The 23946-nt window shown below is 36.0% G+C and overlaps 1 protein-coding gene and 4 non-coding genes across 5 annotated transcripts; 3 read left to right on the forward strand and 2 right to left on the reverse strand.

Moving 5' to 3' along the window:
- Window positions 1-1494: 1494 nt before the first annotated feature.
- On the reverse strand, window positions 1495-1567 carry TRNAA-AGC (transfer RNA alanine (anticodon AGC)). The gene has a single exon. It is a non-coding gene; the product is annotated as a tRNA-Ala (tRNA).
- Window positions 1568-13234: 11667 nt separating this feature from the next.
- LOC145681820 (uncharacterized) lies at window positions 13235-13852 on the reverse strand. Its single transcript, XM_081753428.1, has one exon. It carries the CDS (start codon window positions 13850-13852, stop codon window positions 13235-13237), a length of 618 nt encoding a protein of 205 aa, XP_081609554.1.
- Window positions 13853-15472: 1620 nt separating this feature from the next.
- TRNAA-AGC (transfer RNA alanine (anticodon AGC)) lies at window positions 15473-15545 on the forward strand. The gene has a single exon. It is a non-coding gene; the product is annotated as a tRNA-Ala (tRNA).
- Window positions 15546-15905: 360 nt separating this feature from the next.
- On the forward strand, window positions 15906-15978 carry TRNAA-AGC (transfer RNA alanine (anticodon AGC)). The gene has a single exon. It is a non-coding gene; the product is annotated as a tRNA-Ala (tRNA).
- Window positions 15979-23585: 7607 nt separating this feature from the next.
- Window positions 23586-23667, forward strand: TRNAS-AGA (transfer RNA serine (anticodon AGA)). The gene has a single exon. It is a non-coding gene; the product is annotated as a tRNA-Ser (tRNA).
- The last annotated feature ends 279 nt before the right edge of the window (window positions 23668-23946 follow it).

The raw sequence follows: 23946 nt of genomic DNA on the forward strand, positions 1-23946 counted from the left end.
CCTCCGGATGAAAATAGGAAGACACTTAAAAAAAAAAGAAACAACTGGCTACCGGGTTTGAACACACAAACATGTGATTGATAGTATATCGACCCAAACCACTCGACCGCTTTGCATGCTTTTGCACATCTTCTTTTGCCTTTTGTGAAAGCAGTTTACTGTTCCATACTCGCTTTTGTTTATTCCGATACGACTATGAGTTCTCAGTAAATATTTGGACGTTACAGCTCTTGCAATGTATAATAGTGTTTTTAGAATAAATCACAATCGATAATATGTCCTAATAACATACGTAAAACAGGTTGAATTCGTGAAATGATTGAGGTTGGACTGAGCGCAAATGTTTTCATAGTTAGGAGCCTGGATATGCAAACCCGCTTAACGTGGGGATTTAATATTGTGAAATTTGGTACTAGAAATGATCAAGATCGGTGCAGCGGTCTCGTCTAGGAGGAGTTAAATGTTAAGTATCATTAAATTGATGTCAATCTAATTATAGATGTTAAATATTGATCCCAGTTAAGCTTGCCGGGTAAGTGAATGTTCTATCCTCTTAGCTACATACCCTTCTTATGTGCTAACATCACAATTCAGTTATAAAGTATTTCTCAATGGTCCGATTAGAACGAGATTTGGCAGCATTACATTAAAATATCGATTATTGCACTCAGGCGTGCACCTAAAAATTCTTATTAGAGAGGGGGGGGGATACTATAAGCCACTACGTCTATGTAGTATTGAACGGGTATTATTATGCACCAGAAAAGACGATAAGAAATTGTAAAATTGTTCCACCTATATTTTCAGAAAAGAAAAAGATAGAACTAGATTGTTTGTATAAGAGAAAATGTACACTTGAATTATAAGATCAAATTTTCATACTACATCAATCATTTCCCTGTTAAACAGGTATACTTTTATTGAGAAAGTGTACAAACATATGTTGACTAAGGAAGTTTTCAGTGGGGTTCGGATCTAGTGGACTCCTCCCTATCGGTGCACCCCTGATTGTACTAATGAAGTAAAAGCCAATATTCTTCCTTATTCGAATGCTTCTGTACAGTTTATTATAAATAGAACAAGCAAATGGTTAATGTACAGTATACATCCTTTCTGTTCCTGTAGCTCCAGGTTCGATCTCAAGTAGAGGCTCTCTTGTTTTAACATAAACCCGTGCTTGGTTCGGATCTTACTCAGTAACGATATAGGTCCCGACTCATATAGTTCCTGTACTGAAAAGAATTTAAAAATTAAATAAATTACTCATATATACAAGAGCTTCCTCGTGGTTGGAGATTTATTGTTTTTGCGTATATGAGATAGAACCCTGAGTTTGTGTATTTTATGGTAACGTTCACTTTTCCTATCCCTCCTAATGCATATTCGACAAAGAGAAAGAATAATCAATTCCAAACAATAAGTGACAGTGTAAGATGTAAAGAACTTCCATCAGTAAATTATAAAAACTAATTAAAAAGCAAAATTATATATTATTGGAGATGCTGGGCATCGATCCCAGTACCTCTCGCATGCTAAGCGAGCGCTCTACCATCTGAGCTACATCCCCTTACAACTTTTAAACCATAAATTCTGTATATATCAGTTACATTTATAAATGCTGCATTAAACTAGAACAGAAGGCAATGTAACTTGTTTACTTTCACTTAATGTTTACATTTTCCTCTTTTATGTTGCCACACCCATAATATTTGTGATGTAACGTCATCTACCCGCAAACGCTTGAACTATTAGTGTAGATAGGTTTATATTTTTTATTTATTTATTTATTTTAGGACTACGGTTCTGGTTCCTTTAAATGGTCTTAGCGGTTTCCATTTGACACGGGAGACAGAGGTCCGATTCCAAATGGGAGTGTATTATGTAGTGGAAAGTTGATAAAAAATATTTGTTGTCTTTGAAGATACTTCTCGTTTACTAAACTTTAAACCAGAGGTGGTTACCCGCCTTGATCCATGATCAGGGCTTCCCTAGTTCACCCGAGACAGTTTAGGATTTACGTCATCTGTTTCTCCACAAAACTGCAAATGTTTCGATCTTTCTCGGAAGCATAAGTTATTATCGTTTGTGTGATATTCAAAAATTTAAAAAAAAAAAAAAAAACTTTTATTAGTTATCGATATTCAGTTAGTAGGAATAATAATTTATCTTCCCTTCAGGAACGTACCGGTACGTAGACATTTATTTTTGAGGGGTTAAAAGCTTTTCCAGGGTTCAAATTCAATATGAGGATAAATTATATTAAAATTTGTAAAATCAAAAATTGGTCGAAAGTTACAGAAAATTCGGAATTTCAAGGTAGGCCCCCTATTGTATTAATGAATGTACAATATTTGGCATAATTTGAATGCAATTTGTCTTAAAATTCTCATATATATACCTTCTGCATCTGAATGCTCCCCCCCTCCCCAAATTTACAGAGAAATCGGCGCCCTTGGCTACGACTATACTGTGAATTTTCATACGATATTCCGGTTTTTAGAATAAGTTTTTATCTTGTGTCCCGGTTTTGTAGATGAAAATCTGACCTTATTAATGTCATTAATGATGAACTCCCACAAATACATCTGGCATGTACGCCCAAAAAAGCACTGTTTTGAACTTTGTTAATGATCCTGTTCTTCTGTAGTACTTGAGAAGAAATTGTATTCATTGAACAATGCACATTACTTGGTTATAGGGAACAGGTATAAAAATGAAATGAAACATTTCAGTCTAACGTCCCACCGTTTACGCCCTTTAGGCTATGGGAGACTATGATTAAGGCAAGTGAATGATGATGGAAGAATTGGTGGAATGAGAAAGTGGAAGTATCCTGAGAAAACCTACGGACACAATGTTGTCCACCTCAAACGTACTTGCCCAGGATCGAACCAGGAACCAAAGGTAATAGCTTTACCACTGAGCCACCGTGCTATAGGGAACAGGTGTAGTGAGAAGAATTAAAATAAGACTGCAAGTTATCGAAGTATTGTAGAGCACTGATGATTTCAGAAGATTTCCCCGAAGAGGACTTTTAATATGAGATGTGATAGTAGTTCTGCGAAATTACTGGAGACCCAATTTGAGCACATTCTTAGATTTGCCCCAGGGTGAGGAAGAGGAAATTTCGTTTGGCTTATTTTGACGTATAGTATATTATATACAAAGTTTTTGCTTTGTAATCTATTAAAAAAAAAGCTTCGATTATTGGAGCTTTGGTTGATATATTGTGTTTATAATGTGATATTCACCACTGTTTTGAAACTATTTAAACAATCTTACTTACATTATTTATCGTAGCTTCTTTTGTTTATATTTTTCATTTTCGTTTGAAAGAAAAAAAAGAAAAAGATATAGTATTAATTTTCTGTGACCTTCGTTGAGGTCATTAAGGTAGAAAAGGAGAGTGCAGGCTGTATTTTTTTTCGGGTCACTTGGCAACATTGAATGCTTCCTTGTGGGAGGAAACTGAGCTGTCATTCATCTCATCTTCTGGAGGTTAAAGGTTAACATAATACATCGCTTAACCACGTGCCCTTGTATATCAGTTTACCAACACTTACAGTCCGCTCTTATGTACCGAATACATGTTCTATTTAGGAAAAATAAGAAAAAGATTGAAGAGTTCACACCAAAGATAATTATACCATCTAATGTGGAAACCCTTATACTTAAGAATTTAAAAATTATTTATAGTTTGTACATTGCAAGATAACTGCCTCACATTTAATTCAATTTGAGGTGTTATTAAAAATATATATGTGTATATGTAGGGATTCTATATGAAGGTAGGTTATATTTGGATCATGCAGTATTACTAATAAGCAGACATTGAATTTTTATGCACTTGAAATTCATGAAACATGCATGCAACTATACCGTTAAATGTGTTAAAATATGCACTAATAATGCAAGCAATAAAAGAGCATTTTCAAACATGCAGCAAAATTCTGACAAAGTTCTGTTGGTGAAATATAACATCGAAAGTGTACTTTATCTTTCAGGAACTTCGTTTTAGAATTTATTATTCTTTTTGAAATAGACTGCTACCTTTTTTGAAACGAAAATTGTGAGATTAAAATAAGCATAAGTGATATGAGAACACGATCTTTAGTTTTTTTAAAAATTACATTTGCGTTTAAGAGTGCATTTATTTTACACAAATTAATACAAGCCTCACTTTTCTGCACATTTCCACTGTAAAAGGAAAGATTTTCGTTTTTAAGGATTTACCCAAGGATGTTATAAAATAGAGGATCTGCCCATACGTATCTTTATCATATGAACTCAATGAAGCCAGGAAACAAACTAGCATCGTCTAAGCCGGCACGTGTTATTGGTTACTCTCGTTTCTGCCATGATTGTTGGCTCGAAACATTGCGATCTTAGTGGCGCGGAGTGGGCAGAGTAGATGTGGCGAAGCTGTGACGTATTGCTTCACGGATTTGTTGTATGGGCAGATCCTCTATTTTATAACATCCTTGGATTTACCCCTTTCCGTAATTAGCCTTACAGTTTATCACAAGATGCTTCTCTTCATTTTTTAGTGTCAGTTGTGACATTTGTAGCCAGAAAATGACCTGTTAACATCAATAGATGTTACTGAAAAATAAAATTAAAGAGAGGAGCAAGTTTAGTATCTATATTATCTGGCAAGTTGAAACTTAACCCTTGAAGGTGCTTTCCCATGGCTTCAATTGTTTTGTATTCGGAGTTTCTCGCAATAATATCCATCAGTTTCTTTTCCATAGAACGCCCATATTTACTAGAAACCAGAGGTAAAAGTGGATCTGAAAAGGTGGGCATGACGCCACGTTGTTCCCGGTGCTTATCTTTGCCCATTGTTTTTTTTTTTTTTTTTTTAAGAAGTGGAGGGACGCCATAGATATTTTTCGAAGTGGGGTAACTACGTCTCCCCGCGTTCTCTCTCACTTTTACCCCTGCTAGGCACTAAGCAGCATTTCCCTCGCCTTTTGTTTCTGAATTGATGTCGACACGATATTACTATATCTTTATCATTTTCAGATTTCTCATAATAGTTCAGCAGTTGTAAGCGTCTTTGCTCTGCTGATCGGTTGCTAACATTATTGGTCCTCTATAAACTAGCCATTCTTCCATCCTTCCATGCAAAAAAAATAAATAAATAAATAAATAAAAAATAAAAAAATAAAAAAAAGCTGTTATGTTGCATAGATATGTAAATCATTGAAAATACAAACTAGAAACTGGATTTATTACATGCTGTAAGCATAATCTGAAATAAAACTTATTGAATATGCTGAATATGCTCTTAAGAGCATATAAGCATATATATATATATATATATATATATATATATATATATATATATATATATATATATATGCTCTAGCCTTTGAACTATGCATTTATATGCACTATATTGTTGTTGTTAGAAACCTCTACTAAGTTTAACAGAGATGCATGTAAGCAAACAAAATATGCATTTGCATAAAAATCTGATGTCTACTTATAAGATTATACTGTTAATATGTATGCGTCCGTTACACCGTACGATAATTCTTGAACGAAAGCGATTTTTTAAAAATTTATTTATTTATTAGCTTGAGCGATTATCTTGGCTGGGTTCGTTAATGGAGTCAATCGTTAACATCTTCACGTGTGTTAGTGATTTTAACTCTGGCTATCCATATCCCATTTTTACTATTGAAACAAAGATGCTAGAAGTTAACACATCGCGCCGTTAGATGGCACCAAATATCCTCCAGCTGTTGACATCTACCGAACAAAACTTGAAACTTGGCGTGATCGTCCTCGTCACTGTCCATCAGAGTTTATTTATTGTTTCTTTCATTAGTTTATTTTGCCGCAGTGGCCCCACGTAGAGTAGTCGCGAGCGCACCGAAGGCGAGAGCGGTCCCGGGTTCGATTCCCGGTGGGGCCACTCGGTTGAAAAAGTGTACAATGCTTTTTCAGGCCAGCTACCCTGAATGAGGTTTTTCAGGGTTTTCCTCATTCCTCATTCTGGGTTTACCTCATTTATAGGTCCAAGACCGCTTCCTTTCTTCCCTTTCCCAGGATAGTGTGCTCGCCAAGGGACGTCATCCCTCAAATCTTGACGGGCTAAATGGCCTTTGATCCCGAAAGCCCAGAAATGTAAAATCCTATTTTGTCGCAGAACTAGGTGCAACACTAAGCTAGTAAACCATGGATTTCCGTTAATAGGGATAGGGATTTCCGTTAATTAAACTGGAAACTTAATTAAAGGAATAGGCTATGAATTGTTGTTGTTTACTTGTTGTAGTTTCGAGACCCCTTTCAGTACTACAGCTATACAAGACGTACACGTACGGTTCAATTGGAATCTGAACCACCATAATGCGTTCTATGCTCTGGATCATGCACATCAAAGACACGTGCCAGCAGGAGAAGGCAGATACTAAGAACACTGATGATGGGCACAAAGAAAGAAAAAGAAACGATTTTTAGGTTTTCAGTTTTGAAAAACCAAAACAATTTTTAAAATAAAAACTTGGTTTTCAATTTAAAAAAAAAAAAAGTATTTGACTTCAAAACAAATTCGGTTTTATATTAAAGCCAGTTTCGATTTTAAAAGAGATACGGTATCCTATCAAAACATTTTTGCTTCGTTATAACTTGTTTGGAATTCCGTACTACTACGAACATTAACGGATACCGGCTTTAGTGAAAATCACATTGGTTTCAGAGGGAAAAAAACTCTTTTGGCCGAAACTTTTTGTGAAAACTAAACTTTTTTTTTTTTTTTTTTTTAGAGAGAGAGAGAGAACCGCAACCGGTTTTAGTGAAAAACCGAACTAATTTTGAAGAAAACCGAAATGCCGGTTTTCGATCTTCGTATTTTCTAGAAACCAGTTTCCGTTATATATACTTTTGGGCCAATCTGTATAAATTTCTAATTGTAAGATCTTTGGATGAGAGACCGGTAAATACTGTTGCTCACGTCACAAGATGAAGAATAGTTCGAGTCTCCTGGGCAACACTAGCTCATCCAAGTCTTAGATCTAACGACTGTTTTAATATTACATGACTCACAGTCTATAAATTATCAATTGATAAAGTGATTCTACAAACATAATGAAGAGCATTTATAAACTTTTAAAGAGACTCGTTACACAATATACTCCAATATTGAATATGGTTTTTAACCAGTAGCGCAAGCAGAAATTTATTTCGGGGGGTCCAAACTCAATATGAGGGCATTTTAAATTTAAAATTTCTAAAATTGCCCCTAAATTTAGACTAAATTTACACAAAAGTCGAAATTTCACGGCGGTCCGGATCCTCAGGACCCACCTCCTGCGTACGTTCCTGGTTTTAACGTTGTTATATCACACCCTTCGTGGATTTTTCGTAATGCGGAATGATTCTGATTACTTCTACATGAAATTAAGAAAAATTATCAGGACCATTTTTTTTTTACATAAATTTCGAAAACGCGAAGGCAAACAATTAGTTTCATTTCATAGTGTGAACCAGTGGCGTATTTAGGGGGGGCTTCCGGGCTTAAGCCCCCCCCCCCACCGAAATCTTACTTACTATAGTAAAAGTATATGAAATATCTTGCAGAATTTTCACATTTTCAGGCAAAGCCCCTCCCCCCCACCGAAAGTTAGCAAAGCCCTCCCCGAAACAAAATCGTAAATACGCCACTATGTGAAACTAAGGTAGATTTTTCCAAGCTATGAGAATTCAATACTCAAACTTGAAGTAGTCCTAGTACTGTGCATCTATATTTCTTGTTTGCAATAGAGAAATATAGTTAAAGGCAGAACCTGTACCTCAAACGCTGCATCCATACAGAAGTCAGTATTGAAACCGCAAGTTTCAACCCTTTCCGGTTTTGGTCAAGTGTTTCGGGTTCTAATGATATGTTCTCTTGACATTCTGAATCTGCAGGGAATTGCTTATCGCTATCTAATACAATTTTTGCTCTATGGCGATAAATGTTGAAAAACGAAATATTTAATTTGAATCAATTCCAGTTTGAAAAGAGAGTTAATGGAGGAGATGGAAGCTATGCTTGGGAAGCTGAATCAATTGCAAAAACCTGTATCTCGATATCCAGATGCAGGGCAGTAAGTTATGGGGTGGCAGGAGGGCAACTGGGCCCCTGGGAAGCTCTCCGCCGTTCGAGAGGGGAATTTTAAGATTCCCCTCCCACTAAAATTTTCTTGCTCCATATGCGACACGAACATGAAATTATAAATGTAGCATCAAACAGGTTCACTACATTACATAAACAAAACAGCACACAAAAGGTAATGTCTACTATTATGGAGCCTAGAAATAATATTTATTCGTATCGATTTAAGATTTATCAATATTGTCCCCTTAATTAATTTGTCATGTATGGAATGGGCTCAGGAGCGTAACTAACGGCCTCACAGACCTAGCCGTGCGGGAGGGCCCACAAGCTCCGGGGAGGCCATAAACAGTAAGAGAAATATGGAAAGAGGGGGAACAAGAATTATAAAAACAACTTTTTCTAGAATGCCCAAATAAGTGTATTAATGCTTGCCCCCCCCCCTCAATTCGATTCGAGTTTCGAGTCGAGTCAAAGGTAATTTTCTCGAGTCGAGTTCCGAGCCAAGTCACTGTATTTGAGGTTGACTTTCGAGTCGAGTCGACTTGGATAAATGGCTCGCTCGTTCGTCTCGTTTTAACTCGTTTTGAAATCATGACCTGATAGAGTGGAAAGCGAAAGCCATGAGAACTGTAAGCAGTATTGTGGAATATTTTTAGTGTTGCTCACAAGAGGGGACTCTGCTCGCATCTCGTCTCGTCTCGATAACAAGACGATAATAATTTTTATAATGAGACAGCCTCAAATGTCGGGAGCACCAATATAAGTATACACTGTAGTTCTTACCATCAAGGCTGAGACCTGCACGGTCGAATTTTTTTTATTCCAAGCAGAAGCCCAATTCGGGTAGTGATGTTAACTGGCTGGGCTCACTTTAACTGAGCGAACAGCTAAAGCCACCTTGGTTGGGACTAGCCATCGTCTCGGCTCAATTGAGCCGATGGCTCAAGTCAGCTTGGTTGGGATGAGCCACGAACTCGGCTTATGTGAGCTATCGGCTCGAGCCAGCTCCGTTGAAACGAGTCCATTGGCTCGGTTCGACTCAGCTCAACTGAGGCAATGGCTCGAACTGACTGAGTTGGAGTGAGGAATCAGCTTTGTTCGGTTCGAGTGAGTCATCGGCTCGAGCCGGCTCGGTTGGGTGGTCTGTTGGCTCGGCTCACTTCTCAGTTCGGCTCGATAGTGAATGAACTGTGAGCCGAGCCTGTCGAGTCATTGACAACCCTAAACCTGGGCCGAGTAGTTTTGGACATGTTTGGCCGGCCGAGCCAATAACTTGTAACAATTTTTGGTTCGAGCCAATACTTGCACCTCCGGAACTCAAATCCAGAACCTCGTGAACTATGTCCTTGCCTCCTGAAGACTTCTCGACGACCAAGATCGGCTGTCAACTATTTTTTAGTATTTAGATACAAACTGCCTATCTTTCATGGTTATACACGGAGTTATAATAATAATAATGGTAATAGCAACAATAATAATACGTAATAATAATAAGTTGCAGTAGTAGTAGTAGTAGTAGTAGTAGTACCATTGATAATTACATTGTCTATGGAGAATACTTGAAAAGAGTACTTGAAATTACACATAGGATTTAGCTCGAATTGGCTCGTTTTAGCTCGACTCGACTCGAAACTCGACCCGAATTCGAGTCTAGTTGGGAGAAATTTTTCGAGCAGAGTTCTCGAGTCGAGCTCAAAGATTGTTTCGAGCCGAGTCAAGTTTCAAGAAAACCTCTCGAAGTCGCTCGTGCGCATCCCTACTAGATGTAGCATTGAATTATCATATCTTCAATAATAATACTGTAATAATAATAATAATAATAATAATAATAATAATAATAATAATAATAATAATAATAATAATAATAATAATAATAATAATAATAATAATGACTATATTCTCATAAACCATATGTATTTTTAGGAAAACTTTTGTATACCTTGTAGTGCAGAATTAAATCTTACCAACTTAGTTCTTACTCAATAGTTACTTTGTGCTTCTACGATTAACGCCTCTTTGTTATATATGTAATATTTGTGGTTTATTTCTGTTAATAGCTTTCACCCCTTTCTCCCGGGAACCACTTGTCTGGAGTAACGGACGGACATTGCACTCTTAAAAGGCCCCTTAAGGTGTTGCTAGTAAATAAATTCCACTAAATAAATAAATAAATAAAAATCAATTTATAAATTTGAAGATTGTGGTAGCAGTTCCTAGCTACACCAGATAAGCAAATGTAATATATTCGCTTACAGTTGTGTTGTTTGTAATCTACTATCTGGCTACATTGGCAGAAAAATGGCGCCAAAGAATAATGGGAGTGAAAGAGAATAAGAAGAACAAACAAAAATCACCTGCTCCGTTGGCAGCTATCAAGATTACATGTCTGTTATGTCATGAAAAGTAATTTATAAACTTGGCGAGCCCTGCTTCACCATCCTCATCATCATTAACGTTATTCATTAGGCTTTGGCGGCTGATCTCAATTAAAAAGCTTCGTTATGTAGAAAACAAAGGACTCAGTGATTAGTAACACTATATTTCACATCTTGTATGTATCTCCTTGTCATAAAATACGGGTGTGACGACTGGTTTGTCATTAAGTGCTTTTAATTCAGAGTCTTGTTACTAGTTTCTTGAAAAGGATGCTTTTAGAATAAGCGAACACTCAACATTTCTTTCTTCTAGTGAAAGAAATAAGGTTTCCTGGGCACAGTCCAGGGGTGCTTACAAGACGGTTTTAGGAAGCAAATTGCATCAATGAAACGACTGGAAGGGGAACAATTTTTCATTTAAAATGTTAAAATGGAAATTTGTAAATTTAGGGGAGAATGCTATTTAGAGAGAAGAATAGTAGTTTGGGGGAATGATAAAATAATGAGGAGAAGGTAAATTTGTTGGAGAGATGGTAAATTTCGGGCTAGAATGGTAAATTAGTGGGGGAGAAGGTAAATTTGTTAGGGAGATGATAAATTTCGGAATAAAATGGTAAATTGGGGGAGAAGGTAAGTTTGTTGGAGATATTGTAAATTTCGGGATAGAATGGTAAATTATTGGGACAAGGAAAATTTGTTGGTGAGATGGTAAATTTCAGGGCAGAATAGTAAATTAGGGGGAGAAGGTAAATTTGTTAGAGAGATGGTAAATTTCGGAATAGAATGGTAAATTAGTGAATAGAAGGTAAATTTGTTGGAGAGATGGTAAATTTCAGGGCAGAATGGTTAATTAGTGAATAGAAGGTAAATTTGTTAGGGAGATGGTAAATTTCGGAGTAGAATGGTAAATTAGTGAATAGAAGGTAAATTTGTTGGAGAGATGGTAAATTTCTGGGTAGAATGGTAAATTAGTAGGAAGAAGGTACGAGTAAATTTGTTGGAGAGGTGGTAAATTTCGGGATAAAATGGTAAATTGGGGGGAGAAGGTAAGTTTGTTGGAGATATTGTAAATTTCGAGATAGAATGAAAAATTAGGGAGAGAAGGTAAATTTGTTGGATAGATGGTAAATTTCGCGATAAAATGGTAAATTAGGGGGGAGAAGGTAAATTTGTTGGTGAGATGGTAAATTTCAGGGCAGAATAGTAAATTAGAGGAAGAAGGTAAATTTGTTAGAGAAATGGTAAATTTTGGGCAGAATCGTAAATTTGGAGGGAGGGTTACTCCCAAGCCTTTCAAAGGTAGATCCCCCTGGGAGAGTCTTTGGATTTTATTTTGCGCTCTCAAGGAATTTCTCTCTCTCTGACATTATAACATGTCCCCTCTACAATTTCTTTCTATACAGTTTTACTGTATGACTTGCCTCAGTTTTACCTGTGTACTACATTTCTTTAATTTCATTACAAGTGAAGGCTGTTGAGAATTTTACTAGGAATAGAGGCTGCATCATATTTCAGAAGCGCTAGTTTCCCTATTGCTGCCGTTGAAAAGTTTCAGGAGAGTTGGCTGGCACTTTAGCGGTACAAGAACCCTATTAGCCCATTTGGCAGGCCCTACATAGGCTTATTGGTCAGCATTGGTCAGAAGTTGAGAATTGAAAAAAAAACTTTTAAAAATATGTGGTTCTTCGTTATTTACTGTTGGCCAACTACCAATTTAACCAACAGCTTAATTCTCGCACTCCTATTATTAGTTTAACATATTTCCTAGAAGTTACATTAGCAATTAGGTTGATTGGTAAATATTCAGCAATGCATCCAAATACAATGTAGGGCCAACGTTGGCAGTAGGCTTAAAAGCTAACTGTTTCCCATTGTTGAGCTTACTGTCTGTGCTGCTAGGAAAATAATCGGTAAGGCATCAAAATACAATGTAGGACCAACGTTGGCAGTAGGCTTAAAAACCAACTGTTTCCCACTTCTGTCTGTGTTGCTAGGGAAGAGGTTTGAAAAGTTTGGACGACAGTTAGCGCACATATTCCAATTAAAAGTTTAACCTAGGTTTGGAAAGTTTTTGATTTACAAAACTTAAACTTTAAAATAAATTAGCTTTGTTTCGGAATGTAAAACTAAAATAGGCTAGCAAGATATTTCCAGAATGAGGGCATTGTAGGAGGGCACGAGTTTGAAAATCAATAAGATTGCTCTTATTTGCAGTCCATAACCGGGTATATGAGGGTATGGAATATCCTGAGACCAGCGAGGAATCCGGGGTCCTCACCTGGAAAATTTTAAATATTGACCCTCCTAAAAGTGCAGGGTAATTTTGAACGAAAATGGAGTTTTTTCATAGTTGAAAATATTTTTGAATGAGACCATGATGGGTATCCAGGAAGATTCTACTCTTCATTCAACGAATCTTCTGATCCTGATGTAAACATTGCAGAATGGTATTACTCCGCCAGTCATCGGATGATTGGCTGTCGGTCAGCGCTTCGTTCGAGAAGCACGTGCTTGTACCATGCAGTTTACAAAACAATACCACCACGAGAAATATTGTGATCTTGCAGACGAAACGATTAATTTCAAACATGGCTATTTTGCATTATAAAAGCAAGAAATAATTACTACATATTAAAGTTGGAATTTCTGTTTGTTTCCCTACTCGCGATTAAAATAACAATAATGCTATTTGATGATTTGATTGTGGTTTTAAAAGTAAACAAAAGCGAAAAATAAAAACATGTTAACATACCTATTGCGAATCTGACATGGGTTGAATCCCTTCCATATCCGTGTCCTCGCTCTCACTGCTACTGGTGTCGTCAACAACATTTATAACCAAACGGTCAACAACTGAATCACAGATCCCATCCAATTCTAAGAATTTTTCCTCCTCGCCTACGACGTGTTTAATACACTCTTGCCACTTATCAGCTGTTACCTGCTCCAAACCCTTTTGAACCAAGCTCTTAACTTCCTTGATTTTGAACGTGGTATTATTACTTCTAACATAACCCTTGACCTGACTCCACACCAACTCAATCGGGTTAAAGAAACAATGGTAGGGAGGGAGTCTTAAAACAGTGTGGCCAGCGTTTTCTGCCATACTGTCAATAATATATTTATCATATTTTGATTTTACATTTGCTGCTTTTATCACCTGAATTAGCTCGTCTTTTATCATGTCTTTTGCGTATGGTATGTCTTTATTTCCCATCCATTCAATAATATCGTTTTTGACCCACGATCTGTTTGGAATGCGCTCTGACTTTACACTGTGATATGGCGCATTGTCCATGACAATCACACTGTTAGGTTCGAGTTTCGGCAAAATGTTTCGAAACCAATTGCTAAACACATCACCTGTCATCTCATCATAATAATCCCCCGTTTTGTTGGATTTAAAAAGCAAGACCCCTCCCTCCAAAAAACCGTCTTCACTTCCAATATGTAGGAGAATCAGGCGCTTCCCCTTTCCTGTAGGATTTTTCAAGCCGGTGCTCAAACCTGAAAGAAACGCTTGCTTTCTATCTTTTACACTTGAGTCAACCCACACTTTTGTTGTCGTATGACCTTCATTGACCCAAGTCTCATCAAGGTAATATATTTTTTTTACCTTGTTGCCTGTAGGAACGAATTTTCCTTAGGTATTCCCTCCGCCAGTGTACTATATCTTCACGATCAATGATTATTTGTTTTCGATTTCTGCGGACAAATTCGAACCCGATTTCACACAGTAGAGTATAAAAAGTCGTTCTTTTGAAATTAGGTAAATCTGTATCGCTGTTTACAGCGGACAGCACTTTATTGATTGTTGGTGGTTCATTTCTCACATAAAATTGATGAACTTTTCTACGAATAGCAGTTCTTACAAATTCATCACACTGAACTTCCAATACTGGTTTCTCACGTCTATGTTTCTTCCCGGGAGTTGACAGTATTCCTTTTTTTAATCTTTCACTGCGAGCACCATTAACACTAAACACAGACACACCAGTAAATTCTGCAGTTAATTTCACTATGTCTTTTATGGCTAGCGTTGGATGTTTTTCACACAGCTTATGGAAAACATTGAGAACAATACGTTTTTCACCACTACGCAACGGTTTACCCTGTCGATGTTTTACATATTCCCCGCACGCGGCCATATTGTAAACTGTAATTCGCGCGAAGGTGGAGCAAAGCCACTTTCTGCACATGCGTATTCTCTTTTATTGCATTAATTCAATTTAATTCTTAGATATATTGTTACTTCTATTATTTAATTGTAAGGAAATTGCATTTCTAGAAGGAAATTGCTTTATAAGAAACAAAAACATTTTAAAAAGAGCTTACTTGATGATGGACTATTTTCTTCTACCGCATGGATGTTGATAGGCTCTGTAACCAATGAAATAAAGCCATCACCACGTGTATTTGTTTACATTAGGTACTGAACGTTCCTTGAACGAACTTTAGTGTTCTAGCCCAACTATCTTATTTATCATCGCGCCATTCTGAACGCTAACCTGTGGAGTTACAGATTTTAAAAGGAAAGATATCAAATGAAGTTAGTTAAAGAACAAAATTTTGAGGGCCTGGGACATTATGTCAGATACCATATCGGTATTTGCCAGATTTGATTGAGAAAAACCCAGGAAAATCTCACTCAGGATAGTTGGACTGAAAAAAGCTTTTTACATTTTTTCGACCCAGAGTTCCCAGTGTTCCGACCCGACACTGTTCGTACCAAAGCCGACAGCGTTAGCGATGCAGAGCTATCAACATATCAATGAAATAGTCTGTGTTATAAATTTATCAAAGGATGCGCACATGAAACCAAACACATATATTGTGTGAGTATGTAGTTTGTTTTATGTTCATGTATAATGTATAAGACCTAGCCAAACGTATTGTAACGACGGAAAACAAAAGTGAAAGTGGAAGTTATTATGTTTTCGTGTCAGGTCATATACAATATGAAAGGTTCTTTGAAACAGAATTAATTGCGGGGGATGTAGCTCAGATGGTAGAGCGCTCGCTTAGCATGCGAGAGGTACTGGGATCGATACCCAGCATCTCCAGTTGCTTTAATTTTCATTATTAAAACCCTTTTTTGTGTTTCGAAAATTATAACTATGAAGAAGAAACTTTAATCGTAGTTATGGAATGTATTACAGATTGTATTCCCTTTTAGCATGTGAGAGGTACTAGAATCGATACCCAGCGTCTCCAATTAACTTGCCTCTATCCTCTTTAAAACTATAAATATGAAAGAGAAAGTACATTTTAAGGGGATGTAGCTCAGATGGTAGAGTGCTCGCTTAGAATGCGAAAGGTACTGGAACGATACCCAGCATCTCCAACTAACTTCATTTTCATTGACAAAAAGACTTTCTTTTCTTTCGTAAACTATAGTTGTAAAGACTAAACAGTAACTGTAAGGGGATGTAGCTCAGATGGTAGAGCGCTCGCTTAGCATGCGAGAGGTACTGGGATCGGTACCCAGCATCTCCAATTAGTTTTACTTTCATTACTAAAAGTATATTTTGTGTTTCAAAAACTATAACTATGAAGAAGAAAGTGTAATCGTCATAAGGAATTGCATACAGATAGGAGTGCTAATTTTAGATTTTAAAAAATGAAATGAAATCTTTCAGTTTTACGTCCCACGATTCTGCCGGTTAGGCTAAAAGAGACTGTGATGATGAGAAATGAATGCAATGGTGGAATGAATAAAGTGGGAGGAAACAGGACAGCCCCGAGAAAACCCACGAGCAAGGTGTTTACCCAACCACAGAGTGCTAATTTAACTTGTAGGAGGTACTAAAAAATGGGTACTCAGCATTTCCAGTTACTTTTATTCTTTAATCAATTTCTTGTGTGTTTAGATATTTATAGCTTATAGTGAAGTCCGAGTGTCCGCTTAGTTTGCGAGACATATTGGGTTCGATAGCAATCATCTTCAATTGAGGACCGTTGTTACAAAATTAGTTTCTTTTTGAATAATCAACAATAACAATAATAATCAAAATTTCTTTTCTTATCAATTTCTTTACATATCAATATTGTCTACATGGTCAATGTGAATATTTTTGGTGAGAAACTTAAGGATCACTCTTCCTTAACCTCACAATATACTAAAATTTGAGGTGTGTATATATATATATATATATATATATATATATATATATATATATATATATATATATATATATATATATATATATATATATATATATATATATATATTCTAATATCATTTTGAAATATATATCTATATACTCGCATATAAAAATCAGTGTAACAATCTTTACGTCTGAACTTCTTCTAGACCGCTGGACCGTTTTCCATTATTTTTAGCATCTGACTTGACCCTTTGCCTAATTTTGGATTTTATCATGTTACATTGATCAAGATATATATTCTAAGGGAAGAAAGGAATGTTCAAATTTATGCGAAACCATTAATATCTCACGATCTACTCAACTTAGAAAGATCAACATTATATATCAACTCTTCATTTAGAATAAATGGACCTGTGACCCAACGTTTATTTTTTTAATATTCCCGTTTAAAGGGTGTTATATATGCAGGGCCGGATCGAGAATTTCTTGATGAGGGGTGCACCAATAACCACCACTACATTTGATTTAAATTTTTAAGTTATTAAATGCCTTTAGGCATCTGTGGTGTGAATGAATCCTTTTCCTTCAACCTTCAGAAAATCGACTTAAACTATTGCTTTTGCAAAACTTTTTTTTTTTTTTTTTTTTTTTTTTTGCTCAAACGGACACATGATAGCAGAAAGTATCGGAAAATGTTGCTTTTTCACTGCTAGGTTCTCATTTTTTATAGTGTATATTTACAGTGAAGGGGGGTACATGTGCTCCGGTGCACCCCTAAATGCGGCCCTATATATATATATATATATATATATATATATATATATATATATATATATATATACTACATATATACAGTAGCAAAGGTTGGTTGCCCAACATACACTCTAAACTACGTTGGGTCAACAAATTTTTCAACTTTGTTTCTGCAATTATCAATTCCTAGCCATACCGACAGTTCGTCTACGTTGGGCAACCGTTTCCCTATGTTGGTCATTATACTGAATACCCAATAAAACCTCACACATTTTGATCGTCTGTAGCGCTGTCAGTGGAGGGGCGAGAGGGTAGGAGAACGTAGTTTCCGCTCACTACTCTCCTGCCGTCTTTAGTTGTCATCTTGGTTTGGTCATAAGCTCATCGCTCGTACGCAGTTCAAGTACTTTTTTTTTTTTTTTTTTTTTTTCGAAAGCAGCATGTCTCTATTTACAACGCAAAGAACTTTTCACTTAAAGTTTGTTGTTCCACGTAATGAAAATGTCTCTGATCGGAAGATCATCTTGCAGTAGGTGGAGAATTTCCGAACCAAAGTAACCACTTTAGACTGAACTCACTAAAACTCACGCTCATGACATCAATTCTACCTCACGCTCACTCGACTTTACTCTCACAACACCTTTTCAACCTCACGCTCTCATCATGATTGGAACTCTCACTCAAGTGAGCATGAGTTCTGAACTCATGAGCGCCGACTTCATGAGTTCAGGCACTTTTGTTTAGAACAATGGTTCAGCGTTGAAAAGAAAAATCATGTGGCCCCCCTAGAAGTGCTTGTACGTTTAAGAATATTGATGCTGTGAGAATGTCCAAGAACTTAAATCATGCTTAAGGAGATATTTTAAGACATCAACAGCCATGTGAAAACATCATGCAAAATGCCCAAGAAGATGATGTTTTTGTCTAGTAAAAATGTACATACATTTCCATTTAAGTAATTGTGTAAACAAACAAAATTTCCCTATTGATTTCATCTTAACTCAATTACAAACTATTTCAATAAAATTTTATATTTTTTAAATAAACAACTTTCTATCTTTAATATCTTTTTTTTTTTGTTTTATTAACTTTTAAAAAATGGTAGGTTTCTTTGGGTCACTCTGTACCAAATATGCTGCTAAGGTAAATACATAGTGAACTTTCAAAATAAATAAATAAATAATTTCCCCCAAACCGCCCCTTTATCACTTAATATTCCACCACTAACAGTGCTGAATACATTTTTTCTTAATTACGAGTTTCATTGTACACAAAATTTTGACCCTCCTGGGGAAAAAAATACATCGGGTGTCTTTGTATACATCTGTTATGTCCATATTCCCCCCCCCCCTCTATTTCTCGGCAGCATATACATTTGGTAATGATCATTTTACACATCCGCGCCGCCGCTTACACTCTGTACTGTGATGTCAAAATAATCCAATTGAATGCTTCGAGGTAATTTTAAGAACTGACACGTGTGTTGTGTATGAGTTATTTACATGTACAGTATGTGTAATGAATATTAACGACAGAAGAGCTTTCTTTTTAGTTTTTTTTTAAAGTTATATATTTGCTCCTCACACAGACACACGCACACAGTATGGTGACGCACAATTATGAGTGTGAGAATTGATTGGATGCGGTGAAGAATACCTCAGATACACGCAACAATAATAAAAGAAAAAAGACCCATGCGTGCGAGTGATACTATTCGTCTTTAGCGGTGCTCTTTGGCGTCAAGGACCCCCTAGAGTTGTTTTATCCACCTACACGGTACTAGTACCTTCTGCGTAGCTTGAACATGGACGTTACAGAGGAAGGGTTCCGTTATTCTCTTATGTCTTGCTCTTAAAATGCAGCTTACAGTGAATATTCCCTTATTCTTGAAATCTACACCCGATAATTTTAAAATCTCAGAACAAACAACATTGACTTGTTCAGATTGATTATAGTCCATCACGTAACACTTTATTACTATTATTATTATTTTAAGGTATTCCCCAAGGATCCATTTTGTCACATGTGTCCGATTTCCCGAAAATTTTCTACTTATTTCTCTTTACAGATGGTATTATCACACTTGGATGTGGCAAAACAAGTAAAAATATTAGTGGTTTCTTCGAAATCGGGATGCTATGGACAAGTTTGTACGGCTGGCAGTTGTTGGTGTTTGAATTAACCATACATGAACACAAACACGTCTCTTTCTTCCACAAAGACGCAGGAGTAACGTTCATTGCAACCTCTCTTTACATAGTCTTTTATGTTTCAAAGAATCTGGATACACTTAATAAATCAGTGAAATATCTTGATATTTCTTTTTGACACCAATATAGCATGGAATCCACTCTTTGAAACTTTGATACAACCAACCAAAAAGGCAGAATAAGTATTCAATTGGGTTATTCAGATGAATGATATCATATTACATACATTATTTTCATAAAGTATTCCCAAGGATATGTTTTGTCACCGATGTTGGTATCCTTTATACACTATAAATTTGCTTTTTTAGGTACACTCATGTCCAAAATGATTGTCGCATATCTATAACTATGTTTTTGTAATCATATAATTTGATAATGATTTTCATGATACTTTTGATACTGATACTATGTGTATAATTGAGAAATTTATATTTGTGATAAATTTCATAGGAAAAGAATTATAAATACGAAAATTACAATGAGTAAAAGAAAATTTTGCTAAATGGACAAAAAAGCTTTATTTTCGTTTTATTGTTCTTATTTACTGCTCTTTTGACATGAAATTTGCCACATACATGTCTTTGCCGATTATACACGTACTAACATTGTAAGAAATACTGGGCAAATTTCTTATCAAATTATATTTCTACAAAAACATATTTATAGACATGCGACAATAATTTTGGACATGAGTGTACATACCTGAAACCTTCATACCAGTGTTAGTTTACACACTTATAAGACATAATCCACTTCTCTCATATAAACAAAAATCCCTCCATCTTTCCTCCCGACAAATTTTACCAACGGTTAACATTACTTGAGCGCTGTAATTTAGTCGAGTGGTTCCCAACCTTTCTTGACTGACGACCCACTTTACTGAACACTCACGGCATCGCAACAAACTTATTTGACATTTAATTATTAATAGTCTCATATATAAAAAGTAATATTGTAAGGTTATATGTTTCTATGAAGTAGTAATTCTATTTAAACTTTCATGACCCAGACCATGGGGCTGCGCGACACACCGGTTGGGAACCACTATCTTAGACTATTACATGTTTCTTACCCAAGTCTACCCACATCTTATACGATCAAATAGATTTTTCTTCCATCCTATGTCATCTTAAACAAGTTCGGGGAAAGTACCTAACTTGCGTTTCTCATCTCAGCATTCCACACTACTGGATACAATGCATCTTTTGCAATATATGAGAAACTATCATTCTATAATATACATTACGTATATTTTTATATTACACTCTTTACAATTAACCACTGATCATATCAATTATATAAATTTCCATATTTATTATTCTCACCCACTGCCTTCTACATCCGTCCGCTCCCTCTAAGCTGCCTGCTCAATCAGCCAAAAAATGTGTGTACCTGTCATAACGAATTTGCCACTAGGTGGCAGGTCCTACCATGGTCCTACCTACCGTTTGATAGTCAATCCTGTTGCGTTGCAGTTTGACATCTGTACGTACACAATACATGCTAATAAAAAGAATGTAAAGAAATTTAAATGGTTTGCGTAAAAGAAATAATATGCGGTAGTCATTGAAGAAGTAGAAAAAAATATTTGTTCAAATAGAAACACATTTGTTGATGTTACGGCTGAGGCACAAAAATGAAAATACGCTCAATCATATATTGGCCTAAATAGAATACTATATACAATTTTATGCTTTCGTATGAAGGAACTCTGATGCTATAAGCAAGAGTGCCGATCCTGGGGGCGGGGGCCCCGGCCCCCCGCATTGTACTTATGAATATGCGATATTCGGTATAATTTGAATGCAGTGACCTTAATCTGACAGTGACCTCTAACCATGACACTTAATTGACGCATATTTGGTTGGCTTGGACATAGAATCATACCATACAGCTTTTTCTTTGTTATCACTTCGATTTACGTTTTTTCAGGCTCTTTCAGAATTTAACATTGGAATCCCATAAGGAAAAAAAAATCGAAATTTGATCTTTGACCCTATATCTCTTCAACCTTCAGTACAAGTGACATGCTTCTATGGCGAAACAAAAATTATGTCTTTCGTCTAAAGTTACACCAAATTCCACGGCTTTACCTCATACCACTTTTGCACAGTGAACAAATGAAATTGACACACGAATTAATCAACACTGTATATATATATATATATATATATATATATATATATATATATATATATATATATATATATATATATATATATATATATATATATATCATAAGGAAGTTTAAACCCCAACACTAGTCATTACTAATACAAATGTGAAACACAAAGAATTGTACCTTTTCTAATAAACTTTGGGCTATCGCAAACCACACCACAACATGTTATATAGATTGTTTTTACTCTAAGCCAAACTGTACATTGTTTTAATATTAAAATTAGTGTTGCCCACGATTTGTTTTAAAATTAAAATTAGTGTTGCCCACGATACGAAACAGCAACTGTCTATGAGAAACGAGATGACAAGGCTGTCTCACAATATAGCAACAGCTTCTTGAGATGAGGTAGCTTAAATCTTGTCTCGCGAGCAACAATATCCAAAATATACAAGTGAGTATCGTTTCAGACAGTGAAACTACAGTAGACTTCCAAGCTATGCAAATTGAATACTATATTGAAGACATGGAGTATATTCTTGGAACTGAATCGATTACTGAGAAACGTTTCGCAAAATCTCTTATCATTTTTGCTATATGAAAATCAACATTGAAACTGGACGTAGTACTGAATTTCTTCAACTTCCAGTTTTACTAAAATATAGGGGTGCAGAGGTTATTTCCCTGAGGCCATGAATCAATTTCCGAAAACAGTTTGTGGCTATCTATCACCGTTTTGAGTTATAAGCTTTACTGTTGAAACCGGAAGTGGTCGATTTCAACCACTTCCGTCTTAAGTAGAAGGTAGTCCAAGGAGATGGAAAATATTCCAGGGACACTGAATCGATTCCCGAAAACTGCATGTCGATAGCTCTTGCCGTTTTTGCTCTGATACCTGTCAACCGAAGGACATAGCCGTTCTATAAGACTGCCAACACTTATACATAGTATAGTTTGGAAGTCTAATACTGGAGATCTTTTTCATTTTATAACTCCTCGTCAATATACCTCATTGTTCAACTCATCAAATGTGGAGTACACAGTTAGTTTAATGACTTAGAGAGTTTCGTATATGGAACTGACAAAGGCTTGAGGAAAAAACGGAAAATCTAGTATCCCTCATGTATACCCCTATTAATGTTCTTACGTAGTTCATTATCGGATGGTATTTCATGAAATAACACTCCATTGTATTCCAACTTGCCTTTTCTTGCTTTGCAGAATGATACCCAACAATATAAGACCATTTTCTTTTCTAAACTATTGGAAAAGCGTGGTCATTCCTATGCAAACCATAAGGATTTACTCACAGAAAATGGGCAGTACGTGCTGCACTCTAGCGTCGAAATTAGAAAACAAGCGTTCACGCGGGAGACAATGGTTTTTGAAAAGAATGAACAGGCAGGTAAGTGAATCGAGGAGGCGGTGTTCTCACCATATATTTATACAACAAGTAGAGAATTAACAGAGTATATATTTGTGTTTCATCAGTTTGCCGGAGTCTAACCCGGAACAGAAGATACCCACGCACTTACCTCACTATGACAACTTATTTCTTACACCAAATTTGGATTTTGTTTTGTTCATAGATCGTTCTCAATCATGAATCAGCATACAAATAAATTTCAAATAATATAACAAAACTACTGAAATTATATTTTTCTTCCTAAAGAAACATCAAACAAAACTATAAAGATATCCCTCTGCTGCTTTTGAAATTATACACCAGTAAATAAGGATGCTTTCAAATGCAACAGAGAGAATACACGTAGAGTTATGAAAGGAAAGACTTACAATCTGACAAATCATTTAGTTGTATTACGAAATGTAATTTCACTCAAATTATTACATATTATAAAGCTAAAACATACTTCCCAACTATCTATTTAATAGTTGGCTTTACTTAGCCTGTAAGCAGTCGTGGCCGAGTGGTTAAGGCGTCTGACTAGAAATCAGATTCCCTCTGGGAGCGTAGGTTCGAATCCTATCGACTGCGTTTTTTCTTTTTACTTTTTAAGTATGTAATATTTGTTGTAGTTTCGTATGATTATCACTGAAACAAGAGCGATATGCTGTTTCTTTATGCTAGAAATAACTCCAGGAATCATGCATAGTAAGTATGAAATCAAGCGGTTGAAATGCTAGTATAAATAATAAATCTTCCTGGTTCAGGACTAACTCTATGGAACCCGGAGATTCAATGCCACGTTCACAAAAGCTCTCTATTTACCTCTGTCCTTAGCCAACTGGGCCCAATTTCTACTTTGTAATCATA

Source organism: Thermobia domestica, chromosome 3, assembly GCF_964235325.1.
Source record: "Thermobia domestica chromosome 3, izTheDome1.hap1.1, whole genome shotgun sequence".
Lineage (NCBI taxonomy): Eukaryota > Metazoa > Arthropoda > Insecta > Zygentoma > Lepismatidae > Thermobia > Thermobia domestica.

Coding starts and splice junctions, on each gene's coding strand:
- LOC145681820 (XM_081753428.1), bottom strand. CDS start 13,852: ATGACAGGTGATGTGTTTAGCAATTGGTTTCGAAACATTTTGCCGAAA.